This window comes from Callorhinchus milii, unplaced genomic scaffold (assembly GCF_018977255.1).
Source record: "Callorhinchus milii isolate IMCB2004 unplaced genomic scaffold, IMCB_Cmil_1.0 Scaffold20, whole genome shotgun sequence".
Lineage (NCBI taxonomy): Eukaryota > Metazoa > Chordata > Chondrichthyes > Chimaeriformes > Callorhinchidae > Callorhinchus > Callorhinchus milii.
The window spans coordinates 8,994,992-9,014,114 of record NW_024704761.1 but is presented as its reverse complement, the minus strand read 5'-3'; the positions used below and the strand labels follow the sequence as shown (position 1 = coordinate 9,014,114).

General features: G+C 36.7%; 1 protein-coding gene across 1 annotated transcript in view; it reads left to right on the top strand.

Moving 5' to 3' along the window:
• tnrc6c1 (trinucleotide repeat containing adaptor 6C1) overlaps positions 1–19,123 on the top strand; it is a 197,339-nt gene that overhangs the window by 133,249 nt on the left and 44,967 nt on the right. The window contains exons 5-6 of the mRNA XM_042342374.1: positions 6,559–6,658; positions 6,821–6,842. Coding sequence (XP_042198308.1) covers positions 6,559–6,658; positions 6,821–6,842 — 122 coding nt within the window. The remainder of the gene's footprint in view (positions 1–6,558; positions 6,659–6,820; positions 6,843–19,123) is intronic.

Genomic DNA, 19,123 nt, shown 5'->3' with positions numbered 1-19,123 from the left:
CAAAGTTTTGGGATGTAGTGGCTACTGATGTGGAGGGGATGAGGAACAAGCAGGAGGCCGGAGGCGGCAAGAGGTGGAGTGCAGAAACAGGTCGGAGAGTTAGGGAGTTGCCAAGCCGTGAAAGGATTTACAGACGAGTATGAAGATCTTGAAGTTGATCTATTCTGTGTTTGAGAGTCCATGGAGCCTGACGAGGATTGGTATGATTGGTGTGATGAGGGTACAGAGTTTAGAGAAGGTAAGTATACAGGTGCTGGAGTTCTGAATTTGTTATATTTTGTGAATAGTGGAACTGGGGAGACTGGCAAGGAGTGCATTTAATAAACCAGTTGAGAGGTGACAAGCATCTCAGCTGCATTGGGTGTGAATAGATTTTGTTGTAGGTTAATGGCTACGGTGTGGTTTTGAGGCCTTGATAATTGAAGTACAATAGCGTACGAAAACGATAGGATTGAAAACTGTAGTAGTTTGGGTGACCACAGTTCACATGAGCTATATAATATTTTGCAAGTCCATTTCAGAATTTATCTCCTTGAGATATTTTTTCTTTAATGAGATTTTTCGGTCTATTTCATGCTCGATTCCCTCAGCTTATAGATAATGCTATACAGTAGCAGGATTTCCCTATTACTGTATCTATAAAGGTTGGTATAGGCAGATTTCGTTTATATTGAGATAATCAAGAAAACGTTACCTGCATTTTATCTGTGGTTGATGCTGACCAGGGGTGGGAAAGACTAGATGTGACAGAAAGGAAAGCTAAGGATTGAACTGGCACTGAGATTGCAGTGTTTTGGTTAATTCAGGAAAGATGAAGAAAGTCATACGTGCTCTCTGGAAATTTTCAGAGTACATATGCATCATTGATGGATCATTTATGTTTCGGCACGATAGTTGACAACTTCAGTATCGGTAACACAAAGATAATAAAAAAAAAGGGACCAAAAGACGTGGTGTGTCTGAAAGCAGGACTTCCACTGACAGTGATATAAACAAAAATGGTTATAAGTAGAAGTCAGGATTTCTGGCTGCTGGTGTGCTGAATGGTTTAGCCAGCTTGTAAATCCAGTACAGTTTCCCACTAATTCACCAGACAGTCCCAACTTTCCCTGGCCTTTGAGAAGAAGTCATTCCAAATCATAACTAAAGCAGCAAATGTACAGTTTGATCTGGCTGTCATGCATTTTGACTTCATAAAGTAGTTTGCAGCATAAATGTCCTGTAAAGATTGTGGTAACTCAATTGAAACAGAACAATTCTGCTACATATAATAGCGTACAGTGAAAGGGATTTTCTGCTACAGTCTTCAGTGTTTTTGTGCTCACTGAGGCAATAGTGTTCTGTCCTTGTTTAATGGATTTTGGCCACTGACAGTCAATTTGCATCGTTTTGTACTTGGCTAACTTAGCACAGAGACTCAAATCTGCAAGCTTCCTAGCATTTTCTAGTGCTGAAGTAGAGCAGGGCTCAAGAATTTTAATAAGAACCCGATGAGACAGAACATGCAGCCAATAACATTCAGACTGGTTGTTCCTTTTTTTGTTTATGGATTGGTTTACACGTCTGGATTGGGTTGCAGGATTATACTATTGTCAACCCATCACTTCTGATTGCTCAGGAGCAAAGCTGTACAATAGATCGTCACAAAAGATTATGGTTCATGAAAATGTCTTAACAACAGTATTTCGCAATGCGTTTGTAATACAGAGGCCAAGTGGTTCTCGGTAATCTTTAGAAATCATGAAGTTTTATTGCTAAAAAAAATCTTGAATATAATATTAAAATATTATCTTCCCACTTTGGGTAAAGCAGGATGAACTTGCCAGAGATTGTCAAGCGTATGATTTGCTTCCACAATTTTTCCATGCTGTGAGTTGTAGATCTCAGCCAAATCAACTCCTGTGGTAGGAAGCAATGAGCTACTCTTTTCTTTATCCTTGCCTTCCTTCCAATGGAAGTTAAAGAAGAATTTTGACTTGGCTGCATCTCCTGGCAAGATGGCTAAAAGCTTGACGCTACACTGGGGGAATGGTTTTGAGAGGGATTTTGCATTTTACAAACACATAATGGACGTCTTACTTTGATTCGTCAAAATGAGCCCTTTTGTTGTGTTCAAGCTGCACATTTCCAGCATATAACAAGTAATTTGGTTCAAGTTAGTTCTGAGAAAGCCACATCCTGTATATGTCCCTGAGTTTTTAACCACATCCCCAGTTTGACTAATTTGTTTTCTTGTCACAACTGTTCTTCAATTTCAGTGAGAAGCTTTTAATGTACAGCTGTACTCTGAAATCATCATATGATACAAGAGAGATTCCGAGTTTAATTCCCCTGCCAGCTATTTGCTAGGATTCCTCTTTTTTAATAAAAAGGAATAGAGATGCACAGTAATGTCTAAGCAACCAGCTATTATTAAAATGAAATACTTTATTTCAAGTAATTGAAATTGCATAACCATAAATCCTAGATTACAAGATCTTTGCAATGATGCAGGGTTGTATCTTTTGGCATTCTGCGAACCAGCCAGGTTAGAAAGCTTGCAAGAAAAGACATTCTGATGACCAAACCTACTTGGGATATTTTCTTTCTCTGGATTTATGCTTGAGCAGTGAGGCAGCAAAGTAGGTACAGTACATTGATCATTAATTCTGGATTTTCAGAGGACAGAATTAGAAAACTGGCGCAGTAAATTGTTTTCTATTGAAATAGCTTCTGGAATTTTTCATGTGTGGATTTTTAAATGGACGAGAAGAGCAGAGGGACCTTGGTGTTTAGCTACACAGGTTATTAAATGTGGCAGCAAAGATAGATAAGGTAAATTGAATCCTTGGTTTTGATCTAAAGGCATGAAATACAAAACCAAAGAAGTATTGGTGAACTTGTCGAAGATGAGTTAAGTCAGAGCATTGTATGCAGTCTTGGGTACCCCATTATAAGAAGGATTTGGGAGCAATGGAAAAGATGCAACATGGATTCTGCAGTGTTATCAGGAATTAAGGGTTTCAGTTAGGAAGGGAGATTTCAGAAGATGTGTTTTATGTTCGAGCTGAGAATGGTTTAAGTAGGGTTATGAAAGTGAAAAAGGAAGCAACCCAATGGCTCAGAAGTCAACTATTTTGGCTTCCACTTTCCAGCAGCCCTTTTGAAGTGTCAATGACAGGCACTTTTTGGATAATTGAACATTGGGAGTCTACACTCCCAACTGTGCTATAAGCGAACTACAATAAGTTATAACGAAAGCTTTATAACCAGGTTAAAATGTATTTTGAGAACAATTCTTTGTTTCAGATTACAGTAAAATTGTTTAATCAAAACACATAACGTTGTTCACAATATTTTAATTATGATCCTTCATTATTTTAAACAGTCAGTTGTAACACATGGTAGATATTTTTCTTAAAACCTGGTTTTGAAAGTCATGAATTCTCACTATATTGACAACATTTTGTGACTTACCTCTTCTCATGGATGCTTGTCGAAAGATATTTTAGGAAGTTTTTATAATCTTATGCCAAAAGGATTTAAATGAAAATTGGCAAGCCAGAACACAGATGTATACAATAAAGTCATTAACATTATTGACCTGATGTTATAAACATGACAAGACCACCTTCACATTTTGGCACTTGTGTTGAGAAGAGGGAAAGTAGAGGTTATTATGAAGAAATCCTATTTACTAAAAACCTGGTTTTGAAAGTTTACAGATGACCTGGTAACAGATGAGCAACAAATGAAAAATGTAAATTATAATAGAAGGCATGGATTTTGTCTTTTGTGAAGCTGGTTGTACCTATGCCATTGAGTGGTTCTATCTTCCCTGGGGCCTGACCTTATTTTTCCAGTAACCTGTGGCTATTGTAGCTGTCGCAGAGCATTGCCCTTGTCACTGCATCTGTCTCTGGCCCTAGATGAGATGAGTGGGTTATCTTTATAACTTTTCAAATGAAATTTACGAGATCCTCAAGAGGATAATCCAAATAAGAGTTTTCAGGAAGATCGAAGGAGCTTTATTTAAGAAATGGACGTTTTGTCTTTCGAATTTGACCTGCAAAGTTGTTGTCGAGTATGATTTTTCAGAATGTATGCTCTTAAAGCCTGTTATTTTTTTCAAAGACCACTTGACTTCAGAGATTGAGTTACCACAAACAACTGTGGTGTTAACTAATATGAATGTGGAATTCCTTTTCAAAATGCCAATTTAGCACCTCAAAACAAACTTCAAAGCAGTGAATGATATTTGAGCAAATAAAAGCTTGCTTTAATGTGCAGAAAAAATAGTGATTGGTTGTTGGACGATGAATTTCAGTAATCCTCACGATTTCTCAATTTGTACAATTAATTGCCGCAACCAGAAAAATCCCTAAGGAGGAAAGTACTAGAGGAAAATAATCTTTCAAATGCTTTTAGAGTATCCTCCAATGTGGTTGCTTGTCAGTTCTTTTAAAGATCCCAAACTATTTTCCCACAAGCTTCAAATACCATTCAGGATAATTAAAATTGTGCGTAATGCAATAGTAAGACTCTTGAAAAAGTATGTCAAATGTCCCTTCACAGTAGTTCATTCAAAAAATGTATACAGTATATTCAAACTGAGCTGATCACAAAACTAGCCACCCGAAATCATGTGGAACATTTCTGTGAAATCTTAGTTGCAAATGTTCTAATATAAAATATCTTTCTGAAATGTATAGTTGTTCGTATAGGTCTTTGTAAAACTATGCCCACAAATAGATTTGATTGGATAAAATGGCAGAAGAATGTTCTGCATTTTCCTACAACATTTTGACTAGCCCTTTACAACACTTAATCCACTCACCATTAATCTTGTTTTTTTATATAGTCTGTTGTTGTACTTTATCAAAGGTCTTTTGGAATTATAGATCCACTATTATACTATACTATTATAGTATAGCTTCATGATGGAAACTAAGAATCAAGAGTGGCTAATACTCCAACTCCTCTCATTCTTTCCAAAATGTATTGCCTCTTCTGCATTAAATTTCATCTGTTGTCTGTCTGCCCGATCCATCTGCCTCTCTGTTTATCCTTCTGAAGTTGCCAGCAGTCCGCTTCCCAGTTAGGCAAACTCCTTACTTTTGGGTCACCTGTAAATTTTGATATTCTGCCTCCTATACCTGAAGTGAATTATCTAAATGAGTTAAAGGAAACTAGATGTTTCTGGAGAGCAAAGGGATTGAGGAATATGGTCAAAAGGCGAGTTTGATGTCAATCAAGAAGCAACCTTGGGCCTAATCCCCTTTAGTTATTAAAATATTTTGTTTCTTATAATTGCACTCTGCTTTCTTTTTTTCGTTGCCCTCCATTTATATGTGTGTTCAATAGAAATAGTCAATTAATTATTAAAATTCACTGTTCAAAAAAACCCGTGCATCAACTAGAAGTGTCAGAACGCAGCCTTCCAAGAAAGTCAATCCAGATATCTCTGAAGCTGAGGTTTCTTGGTAACAAGTGCATTTAATAGACTTTCAGTTTCTTTGTGATTGAGAGGACTCTGCTGTGACCAGGTTCTTCATGCACAGATAGTTGTACCTATTTTCCAGTTATTTTGAGGAAAAGATGGGGGATCAGTGTAGGTTATTAGTAAAATAATACATCTTGTCAGCTCTACTGCTTTCACTGTCTGGAAAAAATATACAGTACTAATGTGTACCTTTTGTGACTTACTATAATGTCTGTTTCTGTTTGGAGCGATCGTTTAACAATAGTCACTGAATGATTCGATATTTCTGGGTTCATTTGTGCTGCTCTTCTGCATTTGTTGGAGGGGAAATAAGGGATTTAACGAAGATGCTATAGAAATGTTTACCTTTCGAATCTCAGGGAAAATTTGGTTTGCCCAAAATGGTGGTTCAAATGGAATTCTTGTAAATATTTATAAGCATGGGTTTACTGTGGACTTGCACAAATCCAGCTTCTGGGGCAGGTAAACTAGTGTAGAAAAATTGCTGACTGGTTTCTGCTATCATCACTTCCTTAGAGTTACGCAAGACGCACCTCTGACGTCACTTCTTAAAGAAAAATATGTCCGTGATTTCCTGTGAATGTCTGCAACACTCAGTAAGCGATGTCAATGTCGACCTGCCAACAGAAAAGTTTGCTTTTTTGTTAAGCGCTTTTCTTAGAATGGGCGGTGAGCTATTGGACGCTAACCGCATTATAATGAAATTCCCCCATACTCTTGCATCACAAAAATACATGAAATTGTGCAACAATTAAATGGAGATAACCTTTTTGTCCAGGTCCAACCAATTTGCTAAGATTTATGTAACATTGAGCAGTGCGGGTACACTATTTATTCTAAAGTGACTTGTAACAGCGATGCGACAAGCACTTGGATACGATTTACAGTACAGAACAAACACTTAAGAATCCAAGCATAAATCTTTGAGCAAAGTGATGTTATACCATGTGGTCTAGATAATCTAGTATATTCACTTTATTTTATTGTAATCCTTTTCAAATGAAAAATTTTGCCATGTATGTTTTCTTTTTTTTATAAAAAAGTAAACTTAATTTGAATTTTTTTTTAAATCGTAGTGAGAAAGAACCAGAAACTAAAGAAGAGGACCATTTGATGGAAGAAAAGAAAAAGAAAAAGCAAGAAGACAAGAAAAAGAAGGAAGCTGCTCAGAAAAAGGTTAGCACTTGACATTGATTATCTTTGTGCCACACACCATAATTCTATAAATAGTTCATGTAGAAAATGGCTTTCTGTTGGATTTGTGGCCCAGTATATAGCCAGGAGACTAAACGAACACTTGACATAATTTTTACTTCATCTATTTTTTCTTTCTTTCAGGTTGCTGAACAGAAAACCAAAGGTTTGTCATTATTTTCTCCTATTTCTCATCCTGTTTGTGTAACAGCTGCATTTTTATGTTTTTTTTAAGATGTAATCAATGGATTTGTGTGTTAAAAAGAAAGGTGTAGTGAACAGTAAATTTTAATTTGTGCTTTTCTGATGCAGTATGTGCAGTTCTTGGTTCACTTAGTTTGTGAATGCAAACTTGGAATGTTAGTTCCTCAGATGCAATACCTGTTGTTGTTTCTATGGCAAAACTCAGGATAAGGGAGAGGCACTCAGATTAACTTCACTATCGACAAACCACCTTTGTTCCTATATTTATATTGTTTTTTTAAATATTCATTGCTCTTGAATTGAAAGTGTGCAGAAATGGTCAGAAACTAGACCGGTGTTACTGTAGACCAGACAGAATTCTAAAGATTAGAATTTATTTGTATAGTTTTTCAAAACTCCTATGTAATAACTCAAATTTATACATCTCTACACTTTGTAATCACTGTAGGTCTTTTTCAGGAAAATTTAATTCAAATTGAAAAATTATCTCAGATGCTAGTTGGCTTTCTCCATCTGCAAATGTTTTGCAAGTGCTGAGATTTATTTTTTTGGAACCACTTGGGCCAGCAGTGTTAATCTCAGCCTACAGAAACATTACATCCATCTTGTTTTGAAGGGCACAATAAGTAAATAATTTGTATATTTATTGAAATATATGACTAGCTTGTAAAGAATAAATCAGCAAATTATTATTATAATGCATGTCTTTACTCCATGGCTATTTAATACTCCTTGCATTTGATATAGCACTTTATCACATTGAGACATCTCAAAGCACTTCACAGAATATATTGTAAAGTCGATTGACTGTGTATTTTGTGGGCAAAACTTTGTAGCAATGTGCTATTTTCACAAAATTGTAACTTGCCATATTTCTGAGTAATCAATGTGAGCCTTATATAGTTGTCTTCTGTCCTTCTGCCTTCTATTTGACATTTTTGGGTTTTAAATTTGTAACAGTTTTAAATTTAGTATTTGGTCATCGTTTTGGCCACATTGCCTTTATTACCAGTTCTAATCTTGCATCTTGAATCAATGATTAGTAGATCTAGTTTTGTTTTACTTCTAGCCCAACATTTACTTTTCGTCTGTTCACTGAAAGATGTGGCTAACATGTTGACTGAATAACAGGGCGGGTTTGATTCGTTTAAATAATGAAGTGACTATTGAAGTAAAAGTATTCCACTTACAACCTACAAACAGTAGATTGTTGAAGAGTCTGTTGGTAATACTTATTAGCTTATAAGTTGCTCTTGAGAGAGATGGAGGGAAATGGCGAGAGATATTTAATTAGTTGGGCATGAAGAGCCTGAGAGGTGACATTAATTGATGATGTCCAGAGGTTCTAAACAAAACAGTCATTAATCTTCTCAAAGATTAAGAAAGAAATAGTCACTAGAGGTATTGGATAGATTCAGCTTTAGGTAGCAAACTAAATTTCAAGGAAAGAAAATCGCTTCTAAATAATGTTATCTGACAACCCCAGCGTTATAGATTGAAGAGACCAGGACTAAGAAAGGTGAGTTTACTGATTTGGAGGAACATGGAATCCATTTATCTGCTCGGAGGCAACCACAGAATGCATTTTGCACAGATAATGCTGTTGTCCTTTCAAGTGGAACAGGCCGTCTTATTTGATTTGTGTTGAACACAAAACTAGTGTAAGATCATGTTCGTTGCCAAATTTATCTTAACTCGAGTTGCTGTCATTCGTGTCCCAAGAAAGTCATTCATTTTATAATTGTCAAAGAATTCATGATGATCTGCCAGGGATTGTTTTCAAAGAATAGGCTATGGATTATAGATTAAAGAAACGTAACCTAGCTCTTGCTGCCAGATCTACAGACGACTGTGCCAAATATCTGACAAATTGCTGTAGAAAAGATAAATGACCTTGCTGCTCTCCTGACTTAAATCCAAGGGAAAATAAGTGTTGTACTAAAGACAGGAAACACACTATTTTAATAGTGTTCTTTCACTGTGGCTTGGTGTTTCACGTCGAAAGCTGGTTGTAGCAGAACAAATAAAAGAATGGTGAATAATGAAAGTAGACATAATTCAAATAATGCTGACTTGTAACCATTTTTGGAAAGATTTATTGTTAATTCATGATTGGACCATCAGCCAAAATTGCATTTTTACTCTATTCTGCATCTATACTCTGGATCTGTGAATACTTTAAGACTTAAAATTTGGGTGCAGAAATTGTATGAAAGCATAGGATTGATTACCCCAATTCTTAAATGAAATCTGATGTAGAGAAGCATCATGATAGGAATATCTAGTCTAAACTTATTCATCATGTTCTGAACAAATGCAGTTATAATGACTAATTTGTGGGTACCAGAAAGCACCCAAGAGAGATAAACCGAAGACTGATTCGCAGAATCCCCTACGTTCCCTTTATGAATATTGTCCCAAACTACATTAGGCAGCTTTAGAAGAACGCTTTACAAAAGATACAAAACCTGAGGAAATACAATTTACATTTATATTGCACGTCGGGGGGGGGGGGGGGGGGGGGCACTTCTCAATGTGCTCTGTACTGTTGGCTAGGCACCTGAGTGTGTGGGGGGGTGGGGAAGAAAGAGGACATGGTGAAAGAGGTGCGTCTTGGTGTGGCCTTTGAAAGTGGGGAGCGAGCGGGTGGAGAATGTGAAATAGCAAAGTGTGTATTCTCTCCCTGAGCCTTCTAATTTAGTAAATCAATCTGTTGCTGTTTGAAAAGAACACGATGTATAACCTCTATCCCATTTATCCCTTCTGGAATTATGTGTACCGAGAGCCAGGTATTGACTAGTCCCCTCACAGCCTGTACTTCTATAGCAGTCTTTCTACCCTGAGAATCTTTTCACCCCATCAAAACCACTTAATTGAAATTCTGATCTCATTTACTGCATTTATTTTACATATTTCATTGTCTCCATACGTGCCCCTGCCCCCCACACTTGTACAAATTAAACTTGTTTCATGGATGAAGCATTTTAGAGAGAGATTTAAGTTGAATAATAAAGCAGGAAGGGGGCGGGCTGTTTTGCTGGAAAAGATGAAGGCGTGCGAGAAGGGCCTGAGGTGAGCAGTTCCTGATATTTCCCATTTGTTTCCTAAGAGTTTTCAGAAGCTCAGTGCACTTGTGTGAGGTCTCTATAAAACCAATATATGCCCAAAGAGCAAGAGGACTGTGGCACCTTACAATAATAAGTGAATGTGAATCATTTACAAGAACAGATGGCATAATTGTTTTGCAACAAAGTATTGCTTGGATTGAGGAAAGATTCACGTGACTCCTTAATTGCAGAGGTCGGTTTTGGTAGAATAATTGTGCCAAAACATTCACAATCTTGTAATTAGAAGTTTGCATAACAATCTGCTGCCAACACTGGCTAGAAGTGTTCCAGACTTGCTGGAATTTGTACTTTTACAGCCCAGCATCTTTGTAATTTTGCAGTACAGTTCTGATGTAATTTTGGATATGGCAAAGCACCAGGTCTGTCATTTCCATCTGCCTCTTTATTCACAGTAAAAGCAACAAAACAGCTGTTTTGTTTCCCCTCCCCTTGAATAGCAGTCAGCTTTCCTGGATTCAGTTTGCTTGAAGGCAGACTGTAAAATGACACCAGTCTCCACGTACCTATCCTCCATTTTCTAGTGAGGCCTTCAGAAGGAGAGCAGCAGAATTAGGTTTCCTGTGTGAATGCTGTTTACTGCATTTCAAATTTGCACTTGGTCTTTTGCTCTAACTGAACTGTCATTCTCCAGCCAGGTACGAGAATCGCAAGAAAAATACCAGAGAGACCATTGCACTTGTTTCATAAATTACAGAAACTAAAATGAGTAGTTTGCTGAGGTTAATGTGAATGGAAGTGAAATTATCGGGTAAGCTGTTTTGAAACAAGCCCAGTCTGTTGTTAAATGTTTATTGGGAGGGAAAGAGCAAGCATTACTGCACAATTGCTTGAACATCCTGGGCATTTTCAGGGGAAAAAGACCTTTAACAGTGTCATTTTCATAGTAAGCAGCAACATTGTTTGTACCAGCTCACGTTGCAGGATTTAAATTAAAAACAATGCTTGGTGTGGGGAGGCACAGTCTGAACCTGCCACAAGAATGAACCTGTACTTCCTTCACTTCTGTTTACAGCAGCAGTGTGTGTTAATTGCCTGAATTAAACAGGCTGCATATCCTGTATAGGACTCTTCTGCTTTTTCTCTTCTTCCCCCATTCCACAGCTTGAGAAACTGATAAGACTGCTTAACCGCAATAGTAACTTTGCTTGGAGCACTGTTACAAGAACGATATGTTAGCTTTTAAGAAGGAACTGGATAGATATCTAAAAAGGATGAATTTGCAGGAGTATAAGGAAAAGGCAAGTAAATGGGACTGAATGACGTTCAAAAGAGCCCGCACAGCTACAATAGGCTGAGTGCTCGTCTTCTGTGTAGTAATTTTCTGTGGTTCTAAACCTATGGATCTAAGACTAATTGTTTGCCAATGAGTAAACAACTGTTGTGTTATGTTAAACTGGATTTTCTTCTGGAGGGTGACCCCATTTCCTGGCTGATTAATGCAAAGTAACTCACTTGGCTTTAGTTTGCAAAATAGCAGGTGTGACAACTTTTAGTACAGCTTTGCAGTTGTCTAATTTTCCTTCAAATTGCATCATAGTTTAAATACTTTCAACGGGGCAGTTGTAAATAGGAATTCACAGTTAATTCATTTAAACTAATGTATGGAAAACGCAAGGCACAAATTATTCAGTGTAGTGGCTTCTGAAGTTTTTCTTATACAATCGTAATTTACAATTCCATTATTTTCCATTCTGCAAGTCCTCTCTCCTGCATTTTGATTTTTCTTGAAACTAGAACAAACTATTACAAATGAACAACTCACTGGCCATTTATATCCAGGGCATAAGTAATTTGTTCTCTTGGGTCAATTATAAAATGTTGGGGATTTTCCTTTGTGTAGAAATATAATTGAATTAGGTACAGGTAAAAAATTCTGCATTTAGGGATTCAGGAAAAAATAAAACTTTGGCTCATTGAATTACTGTAAAATTAATATTGAAGTTTAAAAAAAACTTAACATGATTTTAAAATAAACCTTTTGAGTTTGTTTAATCTGCCTTCCCATCCCCCTATTAATTACACTTTTATTGACATATCTATCCTTTTTTTAAAAAAGTAAACATTTTCCTTACACATCTTGTAGTATAATTTGTTGAAAAAAGTTCAAAGACTATCTCTTCAGACAGATCATTTGCAAAATATTGTTGTTTGACATTGAACAAATCAAATTTGAAAGGTTTGCTGCCAGATCTGTAAAATCGTCAATCTTCCCTAGAGTCTGATCAAACACAAAATAATTCTGTCACACAAGGATTTTAAAAAAAAGTAACTTAATATCACAATCACTTAAATTGTTTAAAATCTTTCCACCTCTGGTTCTTGGGTATGAATCCAAGTTGGTTACCTTGAATGTTGTGCAGCGTAGATTTGGAGACACGAATCTGGGCTCCACAACATTAAGCCGTCCTCACAATTTGTAACTAGAAACAATGTACAAAAAATCAAATTAGAAGATGAAATTTTGAGTACTATATGAAAGATTGATTTTATTTGTATCTAATCTTTAAAGACTACTATATTGGCTAGCGGACTACTACTCATAATTGGTACCGTATCCTGTACTATTAAACTGAATTAGTTCAGCTCTAAGTTTCATGGTTACATTGAAGTAATTTATAGGCTAAAACATTCGAAATTTGCACTAATAAAGTTGATTGTTCCAGTTCTATTTGACTTCACTTGATTCACAACATTGGTACGAGTTTTCTCAAAGTTCACTATGTACAGTATAACCATTGTATTAAAGTCTAACTGAATAATTTTACCTGGTCCGTTTCCTTGAGTACTGATTTTTATGCTTAGATTACGCATTACAAGTTGGTTAAAATCTAAAATTACTCTTACTTGTTTCATGCGAGACTGACAATTTCATCTGTTTATCAAATTGCTTAATTTCTGACAATCATCTATTTTGTCTACAAAAAAATGACTGAAGAGTAAATTTATATCGAAAATAATACAAACACCCTATTGAGAAGGGAAAGTTATGTTGCATTGCAAGAACAAGGTTCAAATAGACTTGATAACGTAGACTTGATATAGATGCCCATCTAGTTTACTATAATGCTGAATCTTTATTGCAGCAATTTGCAAAATAATTAACATTATTCAGAAGATATTATAATAATAATAATAATAATAATCCTTGCATTTGATATAGCGCTTTTCACGTCGGGAGGACGTCCCAAAGCGCTTCACAGAATATACTGTAAAGTGAATTGACTGTATATTTGTGGGCGAACGCGGCAGCCAATTGCGCACAGCAATGTCCCACAAACAGTCGTAGATTGAAAATGACCAATTTATTATTGTTTTGGGTTTTTTGGAGGGATTATTATTAGGCTCTGTGTGGAGTAAGGAAACTTGCCCAAGGTTTCCCCCTGCCTGGAATTGAACTCAGGTCTCTCGCTTGCAAAGCGAGTGCTCTAACCACTGAGCTACAGGACTCCATTATGTGTGTGCTTTATAAACTTAATGGTAAATTCTTAGTGGAGCTTTTAATTATAACATTAAATTTGAATTTCTAAAAGATTGTTAAAAATTTGACTGAAGTGGCTTAGCTCCAAATTTTCTAAATTTCTGACCGATTCATTGATCATTGGAACCAATTTGTATAATTTATCCTGTTTGTCTCAAATGTTAACTGCATAGCCAAATCAACAGATTTATTTGAGAAGCAGGTTCTAATTAAATTAAGTGGCTTCCCTTTAAAAGCTAATCTGTTTTAAAAAAAATGCAGTGTTCTTGCTTAAAATACTGGAAAATATCCATTCGGAAAGGATTTAAGTTGTGGATTAGCTTTAAACTGTGTTTACAAATAGAACCAACTAACATAGACTACACTTCTGCTTTATATAGAAACTAACACACAAGATCCTAAAAAAAGAAGTTAGTTGGTGTCAACTTGTCTACCACTTGTAACCTTGAGGTATCATTTGATTTTTTTAATACTGGCATATATATATATTACTGACACTACTTCTGGTAGCTCTGTCCTTCATTTTAAATTTGTAATGCAGTAATTTCCTAATATTTTATTATTTCTTATAATAAAGAAGAAGGCTACATTTTAATAGCACATTGAAACTTCTGAAAATGCATAGTAATTGATGCTGTGTTGTGACGGTTTTTGTGGGCATGGTACTGTCGCTATTTGCACCACAAACGGCCAAGAGGTGAATGACCCACTCTGCTGGAGGATTGTTGAGCAGGATATCTTCTTTTGAAAAGTACCATTGAATCTTTTATAATAAATTGACTTTGTGTGACTAAGACTGCTTCCCCCTATTTGGAATTTGTTTTTCAGCTGTGTTGGTGTCATTGTGCAATTGGTTTCAGTGAAAATGGCCTCATGATGCAATATCTAAGATGTTACAAATGGGACTGCTCTCCTTAGCCCCATGGTTTCCATTGGACATTGAACTTAAATTCTGCTTTTAGATTTCTGAAACTGAATAACCCTGAAACATTTCATTGGTAGAAATACAACAACAAAATTACATTTATAGAGTGCCTTTCATGTCGTGAGGACGTCCTAAGGCGCTGGACCGTCAGGGCTCATGACCTGAGCAAGGGGGAGGGGTAGGATAGGGGTGAGGGAAGCCAGAGAGGTGGGAGGCGACTGAAGGCACGATCGAAGAGGAGGGTCTTGAGACCGGCCTTGAAGGAGGCGAGGGAGGAAGCGAGGCGAAGGGACCGTGGGATGTAGTTCCAGAGTGTGGGGGCAGAGAGGCTGAAAGCCCGGCCACCGATGGTAGGGCGGGTCAGGCGAGAGACATGGAGCAGGTCGGAGCCCGCTGAATGGATAATACAATTTATGAGTTTTACTGTATGATAAACTGACTGAGCATTTTATATGTAAACCAGAGCTGGGGGCCTCCATTGAAGGATAATTTAGGATTTGGCTACAGCTGCAAATTTTCTTGGTTTACAAAGAAGTTCAGTTTTTCCTGAAAGATAATTGTTAGATAGATGCCTATGGATGTCTTGGAAGGTGGTAATGATCAGCTGTCTAGATGATGATAGAGGCTGAGAAATGTTGCATTTTCAAAGAGGTTTGGGATACAATATAAACAGCATCATTTACTATACCGGGTACTAATATACACTAAAAAAGCTAATACAAGATACTCTTGTTCAACCTCTCATCGGAATGGGAATATACTGAGGATTGATCATCTTCAAAATGTCATTGGCGGGTGTGATTTTCTTTCATTTTAAGTGTCTAGGTCATTTCCCTCACCCACAAGGGAGGATGGCAAGTTTCTCGCTGTATATGGCGTTGAATTTCTTTTAAAAAGAATTAGAAACATTACAACTAATGAAAACGTTCGGTTCTTTGATGCTAACTTTTCACATCAGTGATTTTAACAATTCATTGGTTTTGTTATTTTACATGCTGGTTGATTTCTATTTTGTATGGGAAATTGGGCAGATGTTTTCCTATTCCTTTCCGATACAGCGTTGGCAATATACTTGTGGCCAATAGCCATCAAAAGTACCTTGATTTGGAGCAACTTTATATTCTCTTGACTGATCTGATCTTGTAATTCTGGAGACTGTCTCCATGTCCTGGTTGCCCTACTCCTGTTTCTAAGACAAATGTGGCATGTTTGACTTAGCAGCAGGTCTCCTCTACATAATATCAGAAGGTCGACTCTACATTGATGTCAAAACCCAAGTTTGTAAGAATCCTTTTGTTATCATTTAAAAATTACTTTACCTGCTAGTTAAGTTGAAAGAACAAAGGCTAAGAGACAATGAAACCCACCATTGTTTCCGGTACTCTCTGGAGCCTTATTCACAGTAAGGTGTCAATGAACCATTCAGTGTACTGTGTTTTCTATAACAGCCAATCTAGTGTCAAAAGTTAGCGGTGTCTCCCTCACAAATTGAATCTGTCTAAGGTTCAAAGAACACAAATGAGTATTGGGAATTGAGAATCCTGTCTGGGGAGAGGAGAACAGAGGGAATACATACACCTCAGGCTTAGGAACTGTAGAGAGGGGAAAAGAGAAAAGCAAAAGCATTTTAAATACTGGCAATTGTTCCTTTTATTTCCTTATCTTTTTAACTTATATTCACACCTATGTACAGTATCAATGCCAGGCGACATTTTGAACTGCTCTCATGTTCCTCCATCTAGTTAGAAGTAAACAACTCACAGCAGGGGTGGGATATATAAAAGTATCTTTTGTATGTTTTTCATTACTGTCCCATTACTTTTGGAGTGTCCCTCATATATTATAGTATTTTATATTTAGCAATATATCAAACTATTCAATAACATTACATTTTAGGGGATTATTAATATTTTCGCTTCCTAAATGCAGGGGCTGTGAAATGAAACCCGATTTGCGATTGTCCTTTGTGGGGCAGTCTCAGGCTGTCATTTATACCTGTGAGAGAGAGAGAGAGAGGTAAGGGCATGACGCATAGGCTCAAAAGGAGCAGGCCTGGGTGGAACTGAAAGTTGTCAGCCTCTTTGAAACTAAGTAGGTTACGTAGGGCATTCGATCAGCTACAATCAGGCAAATACACAAAATCGTGACACTTTGTAATCCAATTGGCTAATGAATTCTGAAAATAATTGGGTGAATGAACTTTAGAGGTACAGATCATCATTTAATTAATAACATGCTATTCCAGTCAGACCTAATGAAACTGGAATCCGGTTTAAAATGTCAAAGCACCATCTGTTATGTTTGTAAATGTGATCCATCACTTGCTGGATGGAGCCTTAGCCTGGTGAGTAAAATTCATGAATCCAGCAATAAAATTTCTTGTCACACAATGCCCCAAATGTGTTTTATTTGTTTAAAAACAACTGAAACACCAAATCAGAACCCGTAAATATCTGCAAATGATTTTCTTCCTTCAATTCATTTAAAAGAACAAATAAAAGGTCACACATAAGGATTGAATGGTTCTTCAGTGTGAAAATGCGGACTCAGAAGTTTTGATTTTTAGCTGAACATTTAAAAGTTATAGGAAAGCTATTTTTTTTGCTCAATTTTAAATGCATTTTACTCTCCAGCTAACTTGTGAATGCTGATTACAGTGGGGGGTTTATAAAGTGGGGGATTTACGCAGAAAACAGACCAGCTACCTGTGCTTAAAAATGCTGACTTCCAGGTCAACAGCAAACAACAAATTACAGTTCATGACGCCAGAGTATTGAGGTGGGATGACCAATTTTCTGCATGTATTTTGGATTTCTTGATAGGTAAATGTCAAGGTCACATCAACAACAGCAGCAACAACAAATGACATTTATATATCGCCTTTCATGCCAAAACCTCAGCAGAAGAACCAATGCTCCGTTGTGTTAATATTAAAGCACAAACTGGCTTCACATCACCTTTATTTTGCATTCTCTCTGACCATATATGGGAATTATAAATATGAATCTGTTTACAGCTGTCGGTCTTTTCTAAAGTAAAGGGCAAGATACTATATATAGTTGAATTCTTCAGAGCAGAAATGCACCTCTACTTAACTTTCAATACCTGTAGATTGCTTTCTTTCAAGCCTGTTTTTGGGTGTAGATAAATGTTTATTTTTAATTAATGGTAATTTACTTCTAAAGTAAGAACCCATTTGGTCTCACAATGGTGGAATCCCTTACCTCTGGAAAATGTATTCATATAGATGAAAGTCCTCTTTAGGACTGAGGCTTGAAAGCAGATGAGCATCCGTTCAAAGTGATGTTTCACAAACCATTGTATAATTGAGTGCAATATGATTTCCAATGCACCTTTTTTATGACTGAGAAACGATTGCCAAATTTGATTCGGTGGTAACAGCTCATTTCTCCTAAATGCAGAATTAACTTCAATAAATCAGATGCTTTTCATTTCCAGGTATCCTCTCTCAGGTTGTCAACAAGGAAAACCATAAAAGCAATATTTTATTCGATCTTTGTTGGATGCAGACATTGCCTTTGACCTCTTTTCACATATCCCACAAATCAATGTGCTTCTTCTGAGGCGATTCCTTGTGTTCTTTGGACAAGAGAAAGAATCTTATTCCTGATATTATATTCATTAAGTCTTGGGGTTTAAGATTTATCTTGTTTTTTAAGAATGTGGAGGAACGGTCAAGTCTCATCCTGCAGTATAAGGGAGAAAAATAGATGATTTGAGAAGTTATTAGGTAATACCAAGCTTGTTTTTATGCTTGAATTAGAGGAGCAAAGGAAGATGAGGTCTTGGGTATCGTCATCCCATGTATTTGTTGCACTCCTGCACCTGTGAAATATTTCCTTAATAAAAGGAAAAGAGAACCTAGAGAAGAAAGGGAAGAGAATAAAATTGAACCGGAAATCCCTGGGAGGACTTTCTTAATGACAGCAACAATCCTGCCATCTCCAATATGAAAAAGTCACTATCCTAGGAGCTCTACGTATGCTAAGTATGCAAGCACGATTTATGCTTTCCATGAATATAAAGTACTGCAAATCTGTGTCACCTGGTATGCAGGCTTGTAGGGCTCAAAGTTGTTCATGGTCTAAACGTAGACAGATTTGCTGCAACAAAAATAAAGACAACAGTGATCAAACATTTGAAATTGTATGCAATTTTTGGCTCAGTTTTGCTGGTTTGTGTGACCGCTGGTTACTAACATATGCCCAATGTCATGATGATTGTTCTGCACATCAGTTCACTTTCCTTATTTTCTTTCTCTCTTACCCTCCCACACACACACACACATCAGTGCAAATACTTCACAGTATAAAAAAAGCATAATACCATCTCTGCATTTTTCCAAAGCTTACTTAAAATTCTCAGTTTAAATAACTATGTTTTTCCTTTCTGACCCTCTTGCTTCTTGGTGGCACTTCATTGCCTTGGGATGCCCTCCCGACGTGAAAGGCGCTATACAAATGTTGTTTGTTGTTGATTCAGTTGTTACACTCTGCTGTTTTCTCCTTTTTAAAATCCTTGTCTTTTGTATTTCTCCCATCTGTTTATTTTGATCTTCAATTTAACTATCCCAGATAAGTAGCACTCATGTAACAATATATTTAAAAAAAAGCTAGTGCCCATTTCATACTCTGCATACAGTGGCGATTCCACAGAACATTTCAGGAATTCCTGGCTGCATTTCCACTGGA